Source organism: Oryx dammah, unplaced genomic scaffold (genome assembly GCF_014754425.2).
Source record: "Oryx dammah isolate SB20612 unplaced genomic scaffold, SCBI_Odam_1.1 HiC_scaffold_2, whole genome shotgun sequence".
In the NCBI taxonomy this organism is placed as follows: Eukaryota; Metazoa; Chordata; class Mammalia; order Artiodactyla; family Bovidae; genus Oryx; species Oryx dammah.
In genome coordinates this window covers 198,846,900-198,867,381 of record NW_024070186.1, presented here as the reverse complement: position 1 = coordinate 198,867,381, position 20,482 = coordinate 198,846,900, and the positions used below count along the sequence as shown (strand labels likewise).

The window sequence follows — 20,482 nt, the reverse complement described above, 5'->3', positions numbered from 1 at the left end:
TGTGTCTGTGCCTCTCTGTGTCTGCGTGTGTGTCTGCGTATGTGTGCATATGTGTGTGTCTCCGTGTCTGTGTGTGTGTGTCTGCGTGTCTGTGTGTGTGCGTCTGCGTGTCTGTGTGTGTGCGTGTCTGCGTGCATGTCTGTGTATGTATGCTGCTGCTGCTGCTATTAAGTCGCTTCAGTCGTGTCTGACTGTGCGACCCCATAGACGGCAGCCCACCAGGCTCCCATCCCTGGGACTCTCCAGGCAAGAACACTGGAGTGGGTTGCCATTGATTTCCGAGGATGAGTCCATTAAACCAAACCAAATCACTTCTCAGAGCAAAGTATGAAGGAGGCAGACAGAAAGGCTCGGCCGGGGCTCCCGTTCTCCGGCCTCCGGTGGTGGCGGTGGTTCAGCCGCTTCAGTCGTGTCCGACTCTTGCGACCCCATGGGCTGTAGCCCACCAGGCTCCCGTCCCTGGGACTCTCCAGGCAAGAGCACTGGAGTGGATGGCCAGGGATCGGGGCCAGGTCTCCTGCGCTGCAGGCGGACTCTTTACCGGCTGAGCGACGGAGGAAGTCCCCGACCTCCTGCGGCGAATGCTCTGTTTCCAGAGACTTCTGTCATCTTCGCCCGTTGACAGCGGACTCCAAGCTGGATAGCAGCTCGTGGTCCCTTCCCTGGCGCATGCCCTGCACCTGCCCAGGGCAAGGACGTGGAGACTCTGATCTTAGTGGAGCATGTGTGCTTCGAGGGACAGAAACCGTCAAAGAAAACAGAAGATGGTTTGGCATCATGATAGCGTCAGTGGGAAAATAATTTGAGCGGCAGGTCAAAAGGAAGGTGGGTGGGGCTAGTGAGACAAGGCTTCTGCCCGATGATAGTTGAAATAGAGCAAGAGCTGTGTGTGGGAGCCGTCATAGCTCCCAAGAGCATGGCGACTGTGCAGAGAGGTCATCGGAGCCCCAGAGAGGCCCCTAGCCCTGATGCCCACGCTTCGTGGGGTCTGCCCACCCCACGGCCACCTAAGGACACTGAGCGTGTGAGGCCTGGGCCGTGGGGCTGGAGCCGACAGAGCCCCAGGGCCAAGGGGGACACTCTGATGACCTCAGACCCAAGTGCCTTCCTGCCTGGCTCCCTTCCCCAGATGGGGGCTGCTTCTCAACCTCCGACCCAGTTTGCGTCACCTGCTTGGTCTCTGAGTAACCCTGTGCAGTTACCGTATCTGCGCACAGATGGCACTGTCAGTGTGAGAGGGAGGGAGGGAGGGAGGGATCCCACATCTGGGGGATGAATGCCCCCAAATCCCCATCTCCGGTCAAGCTCACCTCACCCTTTTTCCCCATCCACCCTCAGCCCTGGCCCCAACACATCACCCACACCAGCTCCAGGAGGGCCCAGCCTTCACGGGCTTCACAGGGCCTCAGAAACATCTCTTTGACTGACTTGCTGGGCTGGGACTCCCTTCCCTCACCTCAAGTGTCTAATGGGCACCTTCTGACAGTCAGGCACTTCGCCAGGCACTGAGATTCAGTGCTGAGTCTCAGGGAAATTGGACCCTGAATTCACACTCAAGGAAACATCGGGTCCTGAGAGAGCAATACAGTGAGTCGGTGGGAGAGTAGGGGTCCCACCTGAGACCGGCCTCCTCTCAGTCCTGCCAGAGAGGCGCCATCTCTCTGCTCTGGAAACGTGCAGGGCTGAAGGGCAGGGGGCAGGGAGACTGGTGGTGGGTGTGTTTGTGACGTGTCCCTTGGCAAAGTTCACCTACCATCCCAACTATGATTTCAGGCGGAAGTGCACATTAATATTTCCTGCTGGGGGTCCAGAAGCTGCGTGGGCCCAGGGGTACCGCCTCTCTAGCTGTAGGTGGCCAATTCTGCTAATGTGGAGAGGTCAACGCACACACACACACACACACACACACACACACACACACTGTCCACAGACACACACACACACTGTCCCGCCCAAAGCGAGGGAGGTTCAGCACACCCAGGCCCCTCTCTCCGTGCCAGGCGGAATTCTAATCGGGTCGCCGGCGGGGCCACAGTTAAAGAGCAGGCTGGTCCCCTGGAGGTGGAGTGGCCTCGCGCGCAGTAGCCCCGAAGCTGCGCAGGCCTCCCCTCCCGGTTTGGGCCAAACACCCCGCCCCCCTCATCTTCTCCAGGGGCGGAGGCCACAACACCCCCGCCTCCCCATCCGCGCGGCCAGGGGCGCGGCACCCGCCCGAGGCGGGGGCGTGGGGCACAAGGTCGCCGCCTGGGGGGAGCTCCTTCGGCGGCGCAGACGCCCAGCGGCCTCAGGGAGGGACTTGGCCCGGGTTTCGGCCCTCGGCTCTTCCGGGAGAGCCGGGAGGCTGAAGCGGGCCGAGGTCGGGGCGCGGGGCCCCTCTCGGCGGAGCCTGCTCAGCGCGGTCCCCGCGCCCTCCGCCTGGCTCTCCGCGCTCCCTCGGCACACCGCGGGGAGGAGGCGCCCTCTCCGTAGCGGGCCCGGCGCTGCAGAGCATCGCGGGGCGCGGCCGAGGGGAGGAGAAAGGAGACAGCGGAGTAGGCCCGGGCTCCCGGGAAGCCAGCTCCGCCAATCTGCGGGCGCTGACGCGGGGGGCGGCTCCGCGGCGCTCGGATATCTGCCCGCCCGCCGGGGCGCCGGGCGCCGAGAGGTTGGGCCGCGAGGGCGCCGCGCTTGGGGACAGCCGCTGCACCTGCCCGGGACCTCGGCGGCCTCTCCGCGCGCCCTGCCCCCGCCGGCCCTGCTCCCGCCCTCTCCTCGGTCCCAGCGGCCCCGCGCCCTGGTTCCCCACCAGGTCCCCACCTGCGGGCCGCGGCGCGCGCGAGGGAGAGAGCGCCGAGCCCTGCCCGGGGAGCCACCCTTCTCCTGGCCGGCCGGGCACCCAGCGCGGCCCACAAAGCCGTGGAGAGTGCTCCGAGCCTCGGATCGGATTGCGCCGCGCGGTTGCCGCCGCCACCCCCGGGCCGCCGCGCCTGGGCCGGGATGGGCCTAAGTGTCCGGCCCCTGAGCGCCTGATGAGCGCGGCCGCGGCCCCGGAGACCCAAGCGGGCCGCTACGTGCGCGGAGCCTCACCAGGCTGCGCCCCTCGCTCCGCGGACCAGGACCGCTGGGCCGGGCCGGCCGAGGGCGCCGCCGCTCCGGAGAGGCGAGAGGGAACTGCTCGGACATGGCCGGGCAAGCGGGCGCTTTGGCGTCGGGCGCCCTCCGCATGGGACAGCCCCAGGGCTGGTAGCTGGCCGACGCCAGATGGACCTTGACCCGCGCCGCGGCACCTCATTCGTGCCGAGTCAAGGCTAGAGGGGCACGGGCAGGCGGCGCTCCGGGGGCGCCCGGAGGTCCAGGCCGCGCTCGTCCGGGACCATGAAAATGATTCTGGTGCGCAGATTCCGCGTGCTCATCCTGATGGCCTTCCTGGCGGCTTGCGCGCTGCACCTCGTGCTGGACCTGCTGCCCAAGCTGGAGCGGAGCGCCGCGCGGCCCTCGGGGGAGCCCGGCTGCTCGTGCGCGCAGCCCGCGGCGGAAGCGGCGGCCCCCGGCTGGGCCCAGGCGCGCGGACACCCCGGAGGGGAGCTGGCGGCCGCAGCCTCCGCCGCCGGCGACGCGGGCTGGCCCAACAAGCACACGCTGCGTATCCTGCAGGACTTCAGCTCCGACCCTTCCTCCAACCTCACGTCCCACTCGCTTGAGAAACTACCCCCCGCAGCCGAACCGGCCGAGGGCGCCGCGCCGGGGCAGGATCCCGGCGTCCCGCGCCCCCCAAATCGGGCTCGCCGGCCGCTCCCCCGGGACCCCGGCCCGCGTGGACCTGTGCTGCCCCCTGGCTTGAGCGGGGACGGCTCCCTCCTAACCAGGCTGTTCCAGCATCCACTGTACCAGGTCCCCATTCCACCTCTAACGGAGGGCGATGTCCTCTTCAACGTGAACAGTGACATCAGGTTCAACCCCAAGGCAGCGACGGCGGAGAACCCAGACTGGTAAGTGGGGCGGTGGTCATTGAGGTGGGCGCTGGAAGGCTAAACTCCCGAGGCAGCCAGGAGCCATTTGAGAATAAAGACCCACCCAGGGCTGCTTCCTGGGAGGGGCCCTTGCACATCCGAGGTGCTGTGGAAAGAGTGTCAGGGTCAGGGATTCCCTGGGGCATGGGCCTTGCCGTGGGAGCCCCAGGAAGGGGAGTCTGCGGGCAGCAGCAGGCAGGCTCCAGGCACTGCCTTTGTCTCCAGAATGACTGCCGCCCTGAGGAGGACTGCTGGGCGGCTGGGAGCTCTTCCCTGTGGCCACTGGCCTGGAAGGCAGGCGGGGCAGGCGGGAGCAGGGAAGAGTCGGTGTTGCACTTGCCGGAAAGCAGTGCTGGCCTGCTGGGCCTGGTCTCTGGCTCACAAAGGGACTCAGGCAGGGAGCGAAAGCGCTTCCTTGGGAAGCAACTGGCTGCTGGCTTCCAGGGACTCGGCAATGCTGCTCTGGTGGACATGTCAGGAAGGTCTGGAGCGGCCTAAGGGGCTTTGTAAACCAGTCCCTGAGAACAAAATTAGTGAGGGGCGTGCTCACCCCCCTGAGGCATTACTGAGGGGTTCTCCCAGCCAGGGTGCCAACCGTGCCAGCTGCAGACAGCAGCGGCTCCCTAAAAGGCAAGTGGCATCCCCCAGGGGCATCTCTGTAACTGCTTTAAACCCCTGCCCCCAAGGCCCTCAGCCACACAGACCAAAGTAACCAGATGCTGCAGCCCAGGTGATGAAATGCTAGCTAGCAGCAAGGCCAACATAAATAACTACCTGGGAAAGGTCACCCAAGCAGCCGAGGGGAGGCCAGCTTTCCAAAACACCCCATGGAAGCCGCTCTCCTTTGCATTTGGACCAGGCCCAGGGTTTTCAGTCTAAACACACCAAGGCGTTCGGTAGCCTCTGAGCTCTGTCTGCTGGCCAGTTTCACTGAAATGCTCAGCAATTTGAGAGGCGGAGCCGTGAGCCAGGCCTGAGCCTCTCTTTAGGAGAGAGAGCCTGGAGCCAGCGGTCAGTGATGGGGCCCCTGGGCAGCTTCTTGTGACCCGTCATGTCCATCGTGGGGCAGCATTTGGCTGAAAAGGCCTCACTTGCACTTAGACAAGTTTCGCTGTTCCCTCCGGCAGCAAACAGGCTCTGTCCTCCCTCCGACTGGCCGTTTGACTCCGGAGACAAGGACGGGCCTCGTGGGCAGCAGGCCCTCGATTTGCGCCTGAGCTGGAGTGAGCACCACTGTCCTCTCTCCCCACCCATGGCTGCTTCCTGAAAATCAAATTTAGCCTCTTGCATCATTGCTGCCCTAAGGCAGAATACCCAGCGAAGGCTTCCGCCAGACTGGGCTCGTCTGCCCCCAGGAAGGCAGCAGCCCCTCAGACCCCAGGCTGGCAACATGCTTGCCAGGCTGTTTCAGAGACCCCCAGGACAGACCCGGCGGGCCTAACCCTGACAGTCTGGGTTTGGTCTCCTTTAGTTATAGCTGTCTGAGGCGTCTCTCGAGGGTAAGTGAGAATTACGGGCCTTCAGATATGTTATTAGTCAGTTGAACAACAGCCACAGAAAAAGTGCGGACGTCGCAGGCTCCTGTTTGAGCAGAGGCTCCTCTAAATAAACCCACGTTTGTTTGGAGCCACAGTGAAAACCTTGGCGTTGGGGCCAACTCCCCCGTCCATCCTGAGACCTTGCTGTTTGTCCTTTCCGTGCTGACCTGGGTCACCTTCATTTGTGCAGGCCACACGAAGGTCCTGAGGATGAATTCCTGCCCACCGGGGAGGCGGCCGTGGACTCCTATCCCAACTGGCTCAAGTTCCACATCGGCATCAACCGATATGAGCTGTACTCTCGACACAACCCTGCGGTGGAGGCCCTGCTCCGTGACCTGGGCACCCAGAAGATCACCAGTGTGGGTAGGTGCCCTTGTGCCTGGCCGGCTCCTTGCTGAAGCATCACCTCCTGGGCAAGTTATACCAGCAGCCTTCCTGGAGGAGGCACCCATAGGCCTTCAATGCTGTCTGTAATTGAGGGGGTGTGGTGGAGAGGGAAGGGTTGCCTTCTGCTGCAAAACAACCAAGGCAGGACAAGATGCCGCCCAGCCCATCCTGTTGTTCTGCTGGGCAGGGGGGGTGGGGGCCAACCCTGCAGGTGAGGAAGGGTCAGCCCTGGCAGCCGCAGGGAGAAACCACAGAGAGGCCAGAGGCTCCTGGAGCTCACATCTGCTCCTAGATTTGGGGTGGACGGAGGGTGACTGGGGCTCCACTCTGCCCGGGGCAGAGCGCCATGCGCCGAACAGTTTGGAGGTTACATCTCCAAGGACTTTGGGATCTGCTGAAGCAGAGGGTTCAGGGCACCCAGTTACTGATTTCAGGAAGCTGTGTTGGCAGTGGCCTCTAAGCGTGGAGGTTTGGTGCCATTGCTCTCAGGCCTGTAGACGACTGTTTGTGAAGGTCCCCGGTTAGTCTCCAGTGGCTCCCAGAGCAGAGGGGGCAGGCAGAGGCCCTGGGTGGGAGGAGCAGTCCTGGGAGGCCCAGAGGGCGGAGGAGGACTCGGGAGCCTGGTGCTGGGAGCAGGGGCTCCAGGCGGCGTCTTCCTGCCGTCCGGACTGTCCTGTGGCTTAAAGGGCTCTGCTACCCCAGGTTCCGCCTGTCGTCAGTACCAGGGAGCTGGGTGTTGCCTGCGAGGCTGGCGGCTGGGGGTTTCCAGAGCTCCTTAGAGGCTGTGCTGGGTGTCTCAGCCCGGCGCTGAGCTATGTCTGGCACCCGCCCTCTTCCTAGCTGTTCACCCTGAGAACATGATGAACACCCTCCTGGCTGGAGCAAGGTGCTGGTCTCCCCTCCTCGATGCCACCCAGGAGGAATCTCAGCGCCTCCAGCCTCCTGCTGTGCTGGAAGGCGGTCTGTGCGGCCAGCGGGGACTGGTGGGGAGAGACCGCAGCTGGTGCCTCCCCTGCCCGCCTGAGCAGACGAGGCTGTTAGAGAAACACCCGGTGCGGTGACCGCACATCGTCCCTTCAGCAGCCTCTCTTGAGAGCCTTCCGCATCTCAGGGCCCTGTCTGGGCAGGCAGTTGGGGTAGGCCCGACCTTGGCAGAGTTCTGCTACGTCCTGACTTGCTTGTTCCCGGGGGCCCAGAAGTGCACACAGGATGGGCAGAGAAAGTCCAGGGCAATAGGTGAGGAGGGGACCTCCACCCCGCAGGACTGGGTCCTGGATGGGGCAGAGGCTTTCGTGGTGGAAGCCAGCAGAGAACACAGGACTTTGGGGGGAAACTACACCAGCGTTTGAAAACTAGGGTTTAGGGAAGTGCGGTGTTCACGCTTGCAGGCCACAGCCCACCGAGGTCTCCCATCCGTCCAGCAGGCTCAGGCACGTTGTGTCTCAGTCCGGGAAGCTGGCCTGTGCCCCAGGCGTATGCTGTATCGACTCGGGCTCTGAGCAGGGCCTTGGGCAGAGGCAGGGCTGAGAGGACTGGCCAGGCTCCCCATAGCCCTCAGGGCACGGCTGGCCACCCCGCTCTCACCGGACGTTGCTCTGTGCCCGGGGGTCTGGGAGCCCCGAAGGAAGAGGACGAGCCTCCTCCATGCCCTGGGGACTGACCTTGGGCCACCCTCGTCGGGTCTGACTGTCCCGGGCTTGGTGCCCAGGCTGCCTGACATCCCAGTGGCCCATCCCCGAGTCCTAGCCTGCTCTGTGCCCAGCGGTGGGTCCTGGACTGGGCCTGCCCAGCTGTGTCCTGCTGTCGCCGCTGGACGACCCTGGCCAGCTGGCCCTAATCCTTGGGCCGGTCAGAACCCAGGCTGGCACTCACAGGCACCCAGTGAGCATGGGAAGACTGGTGATGGCCCCGGGCGGCGTCCCCCGCGGTGAACAGCGGGCTCGGTGTGTCCTGACTCCCCAGTCATGGGCCGGAGTGGCTCTGGGCAGACAAATCCAGCTCTGTGGGCCTCCTGGAGCCTCTGTGCATCACAGAGGTGGTCATAACCTCGACCCTGTAATCTGCAGCTTGCAAATCCAAAATCATAACCCATTTGACTGCAAAACCCGACCCAACATGAACGGACATGGAGGCAAAGCCTAAAATGAGAGGCTGTTTCTGAATCTTCGATTTTCTCGCTTGGAGTGAACGTTCTCATGTTCCTCTTCAGACACGGCAGTGTGTTTAAGTCCCGGGCTCTGCCCCCTCCCCGCCCTGGCTCCAGGCCCTCTGGGCTGGATGCCCCTATGCCTCTTGTCTCCCAAACACTTCTGCTCCCAGAGACCTTAAAGGCGAGTGTGTGTCTGAGGCCTGTCTCGGGGGCTGCTGAGAGGTGGGAGCAGAGGCTGGGGCAACTCTGCGCAGGGCGGCAGCACTGGGCAAGCCGGAGCCTGGTGAAGGCCTCGGCTGAACGCTCAGCCCCACTCTGCGCGGCCTTGGGCCCAGAGGTGCTCTCAGAGACTCACACTCAGGACGAGATCCTCTTCCTGGAGAAGCAGAGCACCACAGTGGGAGTGTGGCTGGTCCGGCCAGGCGCAGGCCTCCCCTGGAGAATGGAAGCTTTTCCTGGGGCGGAGGCGGCAGGGCTGGCCCTTCCATCCGGCTGGATGTTTTGATTAAAAACCCCACTGCTGAGACGGTGGCTTCTGACTGGGCCCTTGGCCTCACAAAACCACAGGGCGGATTTAGAGACAGGGGTCCCTGGACAAGAGCTGTCTGCTGCTGAGGGCTCTGCCCCTGACATGACTGTGACCTGGGGTGCAGCCCTCAGAGGCCCTGAGTGGGGAGCCTGGAACCGACCTTGGGGTCAGGGTTCAGCAGAGCCGTCCTTCTGAGCTTAAGATGGAAGAAGAGCTAGAAATCCAGCCTGTCTCCCAAGTCCCATCTTGCAAATAAAGGAACAGGCCTCCGAGAGGGCGGGCTTGCCTGTGGTCAGCTCATTCCCGCCCCCAGCTCCCGACTCAGTCCCACCCTGAGCAGTCTCCTCAGTCTTGGAACGTGAGAGAAAGTGTGGCAAGGAGAGCGGCTCCTTCAGACCCCCCGAGACATTTCTTTACCGCTGGGCTCCTGGCTGCGTGGTAATGGCCCTTGGCTGCCTTTAAAGAGTTCAGATATCTGCCTCCGTTCAGCTTGAAGCCAGGCCTGTGGAGGCCTGGCCCTTGCTGGTGACGATGGTGACGATTAGGTCAATGTCGTGGACGATTACACATGCAGAGTGATTGATGCAGTTGACTACTCTGTGCTCTGAGTCATTTAAAAAGAAGTCACGTTGCAGGCGAGGACTCGAGCAGCCTCTGACCTGAAGCGCAGGCCCTGCAGTTGTTTGTCCAGGTCAGGACGGAGCTGTGGGTGGAGGTGGGCAGAGGAGATGGTTCCACTGGACGCGCTCCCCGGCCTGCTCCGGCAGCTGCCCCGGGGGCCTGGGGAGGGCAGGCCCCTCAGGAGGGCAGCTCCCGTCCCAGGAAGGCCACAGTCCCACGCCCACCCGAGGACATCGCCGCTTCGGGCCCTAGTGCCTGGAGCTCTTCTGACTCAGCGGCGGGGAACCGAAAGTGCCCCGTAAGCCGGATGCCCAGCCCGGGGCCAGAAGGCCTCTGTCTTCCCGGAGGAAGGATCCGGGCACCTCAGGGCTCCAGGGGGAGGCGGTGAACAGCTGCGTCCCGTCCCCGTTCTCTCCGCTGTCAGGCGAAGCAGGACAGAGCCCCAAGGTGCTGACCCAGCCCCCGCTCCGTCGACGCTGAGCCGACGGCGGCCGCAGCCCTGGACTCCAGCGGACGGCACTCTGAGGGGGTTCCCGAGCCCCGGGCGGGAACTGCTTTCCACTGGGGGTGCTGTGGTTTCCCTTTCCTGGGAGTGGGTCTCAGCCCTGCCCCAGCCCCGTGGGGGCACTGGGCGAGGGTGCAGACCCACCTTTGAGAGAGGCAGCTGTGGTCGGGTGAGCCGAGGCGTGGTCTCGGGAGCCGGCGGGGTGGGAAGCCGAGCGCCCTGCTCCCGTGTGCGGCCCTCCCGTCTTTCTGATCCCTCCGCCACCGCCTGTTTCCCAGTCCCGGCCACCCTCCTGCTACGGCTCCTCCAGCCCGGGCGGCCCTTCCTGACCCTGAACGCGCTGCCTGTCTCAGGCCTCCGTCCCAGACCCCGCTCGCCGCCACACCCAGGTCTCGGGCCCCCCTCCACCAGGGCGTCCGCGCTCACAGGCCTCCGCGGGCAGCAGGTGACCGCGCTCTTTTCCTCCCTCTGCAGCCATGAAGTCCGGTGGCACGCAGCTCAAGCTCATCATGACCTTCCAGAACTACGGGCAGGCGCTCTTCAAACCCATGAAGTAAGTGCTGCGGCGGGGGCGAGGGCCGTGAAGTTGCGTCTCAGCCGCTCAGCCCTGGTCTCCTCACCAGCAGGCAGCCCGGCTCTACGTCCATGGGCACAGCTGTGCCCGTGAAGCTTTACTTCTGAAGCTAGCAGGTCGGCTGATTTGACTCCTGATCCCTATTCCAGATAAAATAGAAACTGTGCTCCCAAAATCAAAAGGGAGCACTCAGTGGCATCTGAAAATTGTGGGGATGGTGGAGAAGGGACGTCTGGACGGCAGGCAGCCCCGGAGACTCAGCACGTGCGTCTGTGGCCTGCGATGTCCACCCTGGCGGTCCCGGCGCTTGGGTGTCTCCCGTGATCCATTCGGTTACTTTCACATGGGCCACTTCTGTCCTGACGAGAGAGTTCATCGTGTTTAAAGCACGGGTTGCATCCCCAAGGGCCCATGACGCCACTCTGTCAGTGTGTGGAAGGAAGTCCACATCTCCTGTGGGCTCGGGGGGACCGCTGGCCGACCGCTGCTCTGTGGCTCAGGAAGGGTGACGTGGGCTGCACGTGGGCTCCTCGGGCCCTGGAGGAGATGGAACCCCCTGGCACTGCGGGCACCTGCGTGCCCTTTCAGGCTGGAGCTTGAGTAGAGGGGCCCCTTCAGGCCCTTCATACCTCAGAGATGTGCTGGGGAGGAGGATGCTCCTGGTGGGAGCGGGCTCCGACACTCACTGCTGGCTCGGTGACCGGTGGGCCTGACCATCCCTGGCGGTCACAGGAATCCAGGACAAGAACCAAAACCCACCATGTCCTTGGCACCCTCTCAGGTGCACTTTGGGGCACAGGCCTCTTGTCTCCAGGGTGGGTCGAACACAGTCCAGCAGACCGACCCGGGTGTGTGCAGAGCTGCGTGGCGAGGGAGGGGCCACGCCCAGTGGCGCGGGCAGGGCAGCCTCTGCAGAGGCCCTGGGGCTCTGGGCTTTGTGTTGCTGGGACTCGAGGTGGCTCAGCTCCGCACCTTGGCTCGGGGTGGGGGCTCTCCCGGGCCGGCCCTCACCTCGGGCGCCCAGCTGTGCTGTGTGTGCAGGTCCCCAGGGCCACGCCCATGTTGAGGGCTTGCCCACCGTGTGGCTTAGTGTTCCAGCACCTCTGGGGGTTAGAGGAAACGTCATTGTCGTTATTATTCTGCCACGCAAAGATGCGGGAATCAGGGCTTGGCGAGGCGGTGCAGACCACCCAAGGCGGACCCAGACTCTGGAGCCTCCCAAGGCCAGGGCGCCCAGCCTCGAGCCCCTCTCGGCCTCCCCAGCCTCCCCCACCGCGGGGCGACCGTCCCCTCTGTGGCCACAGGAGGCGTGAGTGGCAGCCACTGTGGTCTGGCGGCCGGGGCAGCTGGGCTCCGGAGGTCGCCTGGAAAGGCCGCAGAGTCCACACCTGCCCCCTTTGGCCCTGAACCCTCTGCCCTCAGCCTCTGTGTCCGGGGATGGACGTCAGAGTTCCTCTCGTAAGGCCGCACACGGAGGGACAGCCTAGGGCGCGGCTCCTGTCCCGTGGGCTGAGGCTGAGGCCAGGCTGAAGTGTGGAAGCAGGGTGGGGAATCCCCCGGGGGCCGGGGACGCTGAGGCCAGGAGGATGGGCGTGTGCATGGCCAGCCTCCCTGTATGCTGCGCTCCCAGGCAGAGGGCCCTGGCCACAGGGCAGGCTCTGCTAGGCTCACCCTGCTGACCTCATGCCCTGGCCAGCCTTCCTGCCGCTCTGGCTGGCCTGGCCCACGCCGACCCTGGCTCCGGGCTCTGACCCACCCCGACTCCGGCATCCGCTAGAGTCTGGTTGCTGGCAGCCACCACCCTCCTGATGACCCCGGGGCACACCGTTCCTGCCCCTGCGGCTGTGTTCTGAGCAGGAAAGCAGCTGTGGTTTCTGACCATAGCAATAAGAAAATAAATATATGATTAATAATTCCCTTAAAAAAAACTTTCTTTGGTGAGCTCGTAATAGCTCTGTAAGCTGAATGTTCTGAATTAATCGGGTGATAGTTTTTCTCTGAGATCCTGAAGGACGTGTGCTCAGAGGACCCAGGCAGGAGCAGTCCTGGGGCGGGAGGGGAGCCTGGCAGGGCTGCAGGGTGCAGTCCCCGTGGTATGAGGGGCCACTCATAGTCTAATGGTATATGTTAACAGACGTTGAAAAATGTATAACTAGGAGAAGGCAATGGCACCCCACTCCAGTGCTCTTGCCTGGAAAATCCCATGGACGGAGGAGCCTGGTGGGCTGCAGTCCATAGGATTGCAAAGAGTCGGACACGACTGAGCGACTTCACTTTCACTTTTCATTCTCATGCATTGGAGAAGGAAATGGCAACCCACTCCACTGTTCTTGTCTGGAGAATCCCAGGGACGGGGAGCCTGGTGGGCTGCCGTCTATGGGGTCGCACAGAGTCGGACGCGAGTGAAGCGACTCAGCAGCAGCAGCAGCACGTTAGCCTGCCGGTTGCTGGATAGTCTTGCTTTTACTGTTAGAGTAAGATGTTTTGACACCTTTACCCAGATACAGTTCGCACAGGTCGTGATTCAGCTTGGAGTCTGTCACCCAGTAGCTTTCAGTATCTTCACGGAAATGTGCGGCCATCCCCACGGTGTTGAACTGCTGCATTACTCCAGAAAGAAGCCTGGTGAAGAGCGGCCCTTCCTCCAGGCCTGGACACCGCTAGTCTGCTTCCCGTCGCCGTGGACTTGCCCATCCTGGGATTTCACGTGAACAGCGTCAGTCGCTGCGGGCCTCTGTGTCTGCTTCTGTTGCAGAGCGCTGGGTGTTCAGGGTTCCCCCACGTCGTGGTGCGTGTCTGAGCCTCCTTCCTTTCTGTGGCTGAACACTGAACAATGTTCCCTGGTGTGAGTGGGCCATGTTTTACTTGACTTACTTGCTTCACTTTACTCTCATCTGTCAACGGATATTTGCCTCATTTCCACTTCTTGAGTGCACGGATGGCGCTGTGTGAGCATCTGGGTACAGGCTTCCATCTCTCTTGGTGTAAGCCTGGGAGTGGCATTGCTGGGTCCAGAATAACTCGGTGCAGCTGCTGAGAAGCTGCAGCCGCCTCTCCCAGCAGCCGCCCTCCCCAGCGATCTCTGCAGGCTCCTCGGCCTTGTCTTCATCGTCCCTGTTGATCCTCACCATCCTGGTAGGGGTGGACCGTGTCTGTCTGCGGTTCGGAATCGCAGTTCTCTCCTGACTAATGACTGGGAGCATCTTCTCACGTCCTGTTGGCCGTTCGGATCTTCTTTGGAGAAACGTCTGTTAAGACCTTTTGCCACTTGCTGTTCAGCTGGTCATCTTTCCGTTAGTAAGTTGTGAGAATTCTTCACGTATTTGGGGTCGAGACCCTTATCACACACGTGGTGTCTTTTGAGGCGCAAGGTTCTCATTTGGAGGATGTTGGATCCAACTATCGTGTTGTTGTTGCTCGTGCTTTGCTGCAGTATTTAAATTTTAATGTCTGAAAAAGTCCATGCTGGCTCACGGTGGTGCCGGTGGTGTGTGTACCTAGATGGAAGCCCTGGTGTGTCTGCAGAGACAGGAGCCCTGGCGAGGCCATGCGTGTGTGGCCTCCAGTAAGATCCTTCCCTTCCCGGGACTCAGTTTACCCACCTGTCAACGAGGGCATTGTAGGCAAAGGACTGAAGTCTAAACTCTACTGGACTGGCTTTAGGAGGCAGGGCACCATGTTTATGGAAGGAAGCCGGGAGGGGTTGGTGGTTTGGCGAGGCAGGGCGAGACTGCACAGATAAGCCAGAGTGTACATCAAATTTCACCATGCTTCTTAGAAAGGAAGCTTCCGGGCCCGCTTATGACGCTGGCTATGACCACCTCCTGGCAGAAATGTACATTCAACCACCGCACTCACACCGAGCCCAGCCTGGCCTCCTGCCAGGCGCAGGGGCAGGCTTGACGCAAGCCTGGCGCTCCTGCCTCTGAGGGCCTTGACCCTGGGGCACGGGGCCTGGTACTCAGGCCTGGTCTGCAGGACGGACGGGGGAAGGAGGGCTGAGCACAAGTGTGAACGTGAAGTGGGCGTCACCCCAGGCCAGGAGTCCAGCCTGGAGGGGGTGACACATTCTAGGACTGGGTGGCCTCTGCAGGCTGGAGGACCAGGGCCACTGTGTGGAGGGCTGCCAGGTGGCTTTCTAAACTGAGATCAGCTTAACTGAGATGAAGTTGCAGCCTAGTCTTTTGCCACAGCTGGGCCATCAGGGGTTGCACGTGGCTGGTGCTGCCATGGTGGGCATGCCCAGAGTCACAGAAAGTTCCCTGGGACAGAGCTTGTGGGGAGATGAGGCAGGCAGCTGGACAGTGGCAGGGGCCAGGCCCTGGTGGGCAGCTGGCCTGATGTGATCTCTTTCCCCGCTGTGCAGGGACAGAGCTGGGAGGGCGGGAGGGCTCCCCGGGAACCAGAGGTGAGGTGTGGGGTGAGGACGGGGACAAGCCTGGGTCCTAGAGACTCGTTGGGGCCAGGGGCAGGCAAATGCCCTGGGCCCGGGGACGGGCTTGCTGGGGCTGAGAAAGTGAAGGCTTCCAGCTTGGGGGACAGTGGCCAGGGGGGCCTGTGGGGGGTGTCCAGGCAGGCCAGCAGCATGGGGCGGGGCCGCATCGTGGAGGGCATCCTTGCTGTGAGACCTTGCAGCCCCCATGCCGTCTCTGGGCTGCAGCTGCCTTCTGCTGCTTGAGACAGGACAACAGGAAGCTTTGGGTCCTGGCCCTTCTGGGACCAGGTCTCTGTCTTCAACCAGTGAGGCCGTGGGTTCATACTGGTGGGGATCTGGGAGCCGCTGCAGCCCCTCCCCAGGTCTGTCCTTGCTGATTGTCTGGGTGTCCTGAGGTTTGCAGCTCTGAGTTGTAGGCGTTAGAGGGGTGACAACTATTGAGTGAGCTGTTCAGGGTGCACAGCTGAACGCAGGCTGCAGACCGAGCCGCAGCTGTGCTTCTCCTCAGGTCGCCGGCCAGCAGAGACTCATCACTCCCTGCAGCCTGGCGAGGCTGCTCTGAAGTCCCCGTCTCCACCAAAACAGCCGGGTGACCACCTGAGAGTTTGGAACCCAGAGCTACAACGCCCTCTGTGCCGCGTGTGGTTTGGGATCCAAAGCGTGTTCAGACACAGGGAGGGAAGGAAAGCACACCTTCCCCAGGTCGCTTTGAGGCAAGAATAACTCCAGCAGAAAGACAACACCCCTGGGACAGACGGGCCTGCCGCTGGAACTCCGCAGATCCAGCCTTGCTTGCAAACCGGAGGAGAAAGAGAAAAGCCCCGTGGGCCAGGCTCAGTGAATCTGAAATGGGTCATTTCAAGTCTGGCTTAACAAGCACCTGTCGTCCAAGGCTCAGGAGATGGGGGGACAGTGAGAGGTGCCCCCAAGGGAGGCCCCAACCTGGCCTGGAGGCAGGTGGGGCTGAGGTTGTAGGTGCAGGAAAAGGCACCACGCCAGGCCTCATGGGCCAGAGAGAGAGGCCACTGTTGCCTGTAGATGTGGTTGTAGACAGGGAAGCTGAAACTCAGAGTGGCCAGGGACGTGCCCGAGGGCACCGGCCAGCAGCAGGTGGAGCTGGAGGGACCGCTGGGAATGAGCGCCACTCAGTCGTGTCCAACTCATTGGGGCCCCGTGGACAATACAGTCCATGGGATTCTCCAGGCCAGAAGCCTGCAGTGGGCGGCCGTTCCCTTCTCCAGGGGACCTTCCCAGCCCAGGGATGGAACCCAGGTCTCCCGCGTTGCAGGCGGATTCTTTACCAGCTGAGCCCCCAGGAGAGCCACTGTGTGGCAGGGTGGCCGCCGTACGGTCCCTGTTCAGATCTCAGCGCAGTGGCCACCGTGATCTCTGACGTCACCACCGTCTAGGTTCCTTCCTGGCTCCTTAGTTTGTAGTACAGCTCGATTGTAACCCTACGTGTCCACACCATGTGGGCGTCGGGGCTGCCGTGGGGAGGCGTTGCCGCCCGGGCCGCTTAGGGCATCAGGAAGCTCTTCTCGCTCCAGAGTCGGAGACTATGGTGCCACCTCCCCGAAGGCTCCAGAGGGTCTTCCCTGCCTTTTCCCTCCTGAGCGTGGTGTCGAGTCTTGGCTCTGTGCCTGTGGCCACGTCACTCCCGTTTTCACCTCCGTCGTCACGCGGCCTGTCCCGTGGTCTCAGTCCAAACCACCCTCTTCTTGTGAGGACGTCGGGTACTGGACTCAGGACCAGCCTGATCCACGGGGTCTTTTCCTAGTGAATCCCGTCTGCCACGTCCCTATTTCCAAACAAGGCCACAGTCACAGGCTGGGTTAGGGCTTGAGAAGACGGCACAGCCCTCTCCCACGCGCAGCTGAGCCTGAGCTCGGCGTGCTCACGCCACTTCCCGGTACCTGGCGACGAAGGCAGGAAAGCACTTGCGTCTTCACTGTGGATGGGTTCACCGCCGCCCGCCTTGGTTTCCTCTGTATGTTGGACAAGAGGGGGTGATTAAGGGCAAATGTCATCAGTGCTCGTAAAACACAGCACAGCTTTAGCTTTACCAACGCTTCGAGTTCCCCACTGTCCCAACTTCTTAAAATATAGATTTGCATTGACTGGAGTGTTCATACAGAAATGCAGACAGATGGTAAGCAGATCTTTGCAGCACAGGCAAGTAACCAGGCGCCCAGGTGCCCAGATCAGGACCAACAGGCAGCCCCCAGGCTCCGGTGACCCCTGCCCTACCGTTCCTGACACGGGAATCCTCGCTGCCTTGCCCCCTCCCTTGCTGCCGATGTGTCTGTGAAGTGCCTCCCCCAGTGCCCAGGCTGGATGCCAATGCCCGTGATAGCAGTACACGCAGAGCCGAGACTGCTCACAGGCTGCGAACACCCTGCCCGCCTGGACCAGGCCAGGCCTAACCCCTGTGTCTGGCCCGTGGAGCTCACTCCCTGCGTTTGCGGGCAGCAGCTCCCCTCTGTCCTACCCTGGGTGCCTTGGTCTGGAGGAAGCCCTGTGGAGCCTGCGGGGGGAGGCACGTTGCTGCCGGCCCTGCAGGGACACACGCCCGCCGCTGCCCGCTGCGCGCTCCTTGTTCGTGCTGCAGCCTGGTCTCCGTGAGGCTGCTGCCCTGGGCCAGGGCTTCCTGCTCCGGGGGCCACGCCCTCCCCGTCTTGAGCTCGTCAGGGCTCTACAGCCCCCGCTCCGGCTGCAGAGGCAGGGACCCTGTCACTGATATACCAGGTGGTTTTATTTTTATCACCAGCTCTCCTTCAAGGGGGAGGAAATTGAGGCTCCGAGGCCTAAATGTGAATCAGGAGCAGGCGGCCGGCCAGGCCTTGCTGGGGCCCGAGGGTCTGGGACGTCAGGTCCCAGCCTGTCGGGCACAGCCGGCCGGGGAGCCCTGGGCCCGGGGTCTCTGCTGGGGTCGGGGGCGCCCACACCGCCTGCTCCGCTCAGGCGCCACACACGAGGGGACGCTAGGTGCGCAGGCTCCTTTTATGAAGGAGCATGCATGCGCGCGCACGCGCGCCCCTCCCAGAGAATCCAGCCCCGAGCAGCTGTCCGGAGGCCCCGGATTCCTCGGAGCCGAGGGGCAGGCACAGGCAGCGGCGGGAGCAGTGCAGGCAGGAGGCCGCCTCTCGCTGGAGCTCAGCCTCCCCGCCCCCAGGCCGCGCTGTTCTCTGCCAGCCTGGCCGCCCCGCCTCAGCGGGCTGCTGGCACCCGGGTCCCCTTCCTGCATTTACCCCAGGGAGGCCTACTGTGCCCTGGGTGCCAGGCTGCCCTGCGGTTTGTCTGCAGCCTCAGGTGACCCCCACTGAGCCCTAGGTGCGGTGCTGAGGGGCTGCTCTGTGACCCGTCCAGTGTCCCCAGGAAGCAGAGGCCAAGCAGAGGGCCCGCCCCTGGCCGCCCCGCGGGTCCTAGTGGCTGATGCAGCCCTTGTGCTGGGCCACTGCGGTCCACGGGCTTGAGGGGCCGGGGCGCCATCACTCCAGCTCCACAACGCCTGCTGGCTTGCCGTGGGCCCAGACTGCATAATTCAGGTGACCACAGGAGTCCACTGTCTTCTCCTGCTCCCACTGGGAATTTGGAGTGATTATTACTTCTGTAACCGTTGCAGGGAGGTTGGCAGGGAGGTAGGTACACAGTAAAAGCTTAGCACAACCTGCTGAGAGTGTAGTTCTGGCCCAGCCCCGCGTCGCCCCCGTCGAGCAGGTGGGGGCTGTGCTGTCTCCCAGGGCCCCCAGCTCCTTTAGACTGCCCGCCCTAGTGGGCCATGACACGTTTCCTTGGGAGCTTCTGGAAAAGACTGTCCCCTTTGTTCAAATCAAAACGAGCAAGTCATTCTTTCCGGAAATGCCCTCCTGCGCAGCGGCGCGGGAGTCTCTTTGTACTTCTGTCTGGTGTTCGGGTCTCTGGGCTTTGCTCCCTGGGGTCGTCACTGTGCTGTCGTGAAAGGGGCAGAAGATGAAAAGGAGGGAAGAGACTCTGGTCATAGTTCCCTCGTGCTGGGAAAGAGGCCACGTTGGGGGTCTCGAGCAGTTTGATCAGCTGGTTGTTTTTTTATGCCCCAAAAGGAAATATTGCAGACCTGAGCTCTTAAAAAGCCTTAAGAATGACCCAGACTCTATCCCCTATGCTAGGGAAGAAGAACAGCATCATAGCAGCCGCCTTGGTGCTAAATATTCACTCCATAGTGTAGTAGACTAGGGGCGTCTTCTCTTTCCCGAATAAAAAGATGAGGAACAGGGGCTTAAATACAGAAAGAAAAGAGCAGGGTGCCTATGTGCACGGTTGCCGGGGATAGCACTCATTTCCACCCTAACTCCATTCCTTAGTCACGTCCTCAAACCCCAGACAAGCTGGCAGAACAGTATTTAGAGCAGAGTAGAGCTTCCTCTTTCAAGCAAATCTGCCCCCCCACCCCCACCCCTTTGCTTGGGAAAGCGAGTGTCACTGCTGCTAAGCCACTGCGAGGCCGCGTCAGGCGTGTCCGACTCTGTGCGACCCCACAGACGGCAGCCCACCAGGCTCCCCCGTCCCTGGGCTTCTCCAGGCTAGAACACCGGAGTGGGCTGCCATTCCCTTCCCCACCCCCACCCCTTTGCTTTGGAAAGTGAGTGTTACTACCGTCCCTTTCAATGGAAGCAACGTCAGACTTGCTTTGCAATCACAGACCTTTGAATTGTTTTCAGGTTGGTTTGCATGAAATCCACCTTAAGACACTTGAGTGTCTTCTGAGTTAATTATTTTACCCAACCATAAGTGAGCGTCTTGTCCCGTGGCCCACTTTGAAGAGCTGTCTCTTGGAGACCCTGGGGGTGGGGGTGGGGGTGGGAGTGAAAGCCCCTTGGGACCCCTGACAGCAGCCAGTCAGCGCTGGTCCCTGACGCTCTGGCCACGTGGCCTGCCGGGGTCCGGCTGCTCTGTGCCTGAGCCCCATCCTCGGGTTGGTCATCCTGAGGCCCGCGCCTCCAGGAAAATCCTCCCTGACAGAGAAATAGGGCGGTAGGAGTGGACGGCAGGTGCCCGAGGCTCTCAGACAAGTGCCTTTTCCCAAACAGATCCCGCCCCCACTGCCGCCGCTAAGCCTGCTGAGTCGCGTCAGTCGTGTCCGACTCTGTGCGACCCCACAGACGGCAGCCCACCAGGCTTCCCTGTCCCCGGGATTCTCCAGGCGAGAGCACCGGAGTGGGCTGCCATTCCCTTCTCAGGGCCAGAATTAGCAGGAGCTGCTGAGGGAGCGGCCTGCCCACCCGCCCCGAACATCCGCCGCTGAAAACCTGATATTAAGCAGCTTAATATATCTCCTTAATGACAAGGTGGCTGCCTTCTGCTGTGTGAGTGGCAGGGAGGCTCGGGACAGGAAGCCTGGTTTCTGCTCCCTCACCCGCCTGGTGCGTCTGGCAAGAAGCAAGGTCTCCCCATGGGCTTGGCCCCCGTCGGGAGCCGGAGCCTCTTCGCGAGGCGGCCTCTGCCCCAGGGTACCACCTGGTCAGCAGCAGGGTCTTCACGGAAGTGGAGGGGTCAGAGCCCGAGGACGCGGCGGTCACCTGGGCCCCTGAGCAGACTTGCCGTGCGGTCACGTGTGTCCTTGGTTTGAACGCTAGAAACCAGAGGAGGGATGTGGTGACGGAGGCAGACCTGGGACCCACAAAAGCCACACGGCCCGGAGCGGCCTGCACCCCGGGGAAACCTAGACGGGGCCGGAGCGGCCTGCACCCCGGGGAAACCTAGACAGGGCCGGAGC

The 20,482-nt window shown here is 62.4% G+C and overlaps 1 protein-coding gene across 2 annotated transcripts in view; it reads left to right on the top strand.

Moving 5' to 3' along the window:
• The first annotated feature begins 2,655 nt into the window (after nt 1-2,655).
• Nucleotides 2,656-20,482, top strand: part of FAM20C (FAM20C golgi associated secretory pathway kinase) — a 32,537-nt gene continuing 14,710 nt past the window's right edge. For both annotated transcript variants that reach the window (XM_040231550.1, XM_040231542.1), the window contains exons 1-3: nt 2,656-3,968; nt 5,718-5,893; nt 10,196-10,274. In XM_040231550.1, the coding sequence (XP_040087484.1) occupies nt 3,355-3,968; nt 5,718-5,893; nt 10,196-10,274 (869 nt within the window). In that variant the 5' untranslated portion in view covers nt 2,656-3,354. The remainder of the gene's footprint in view (nt 3,969-5,717; nt 5,894-10,195; nt 10,275-20,482) is intronic.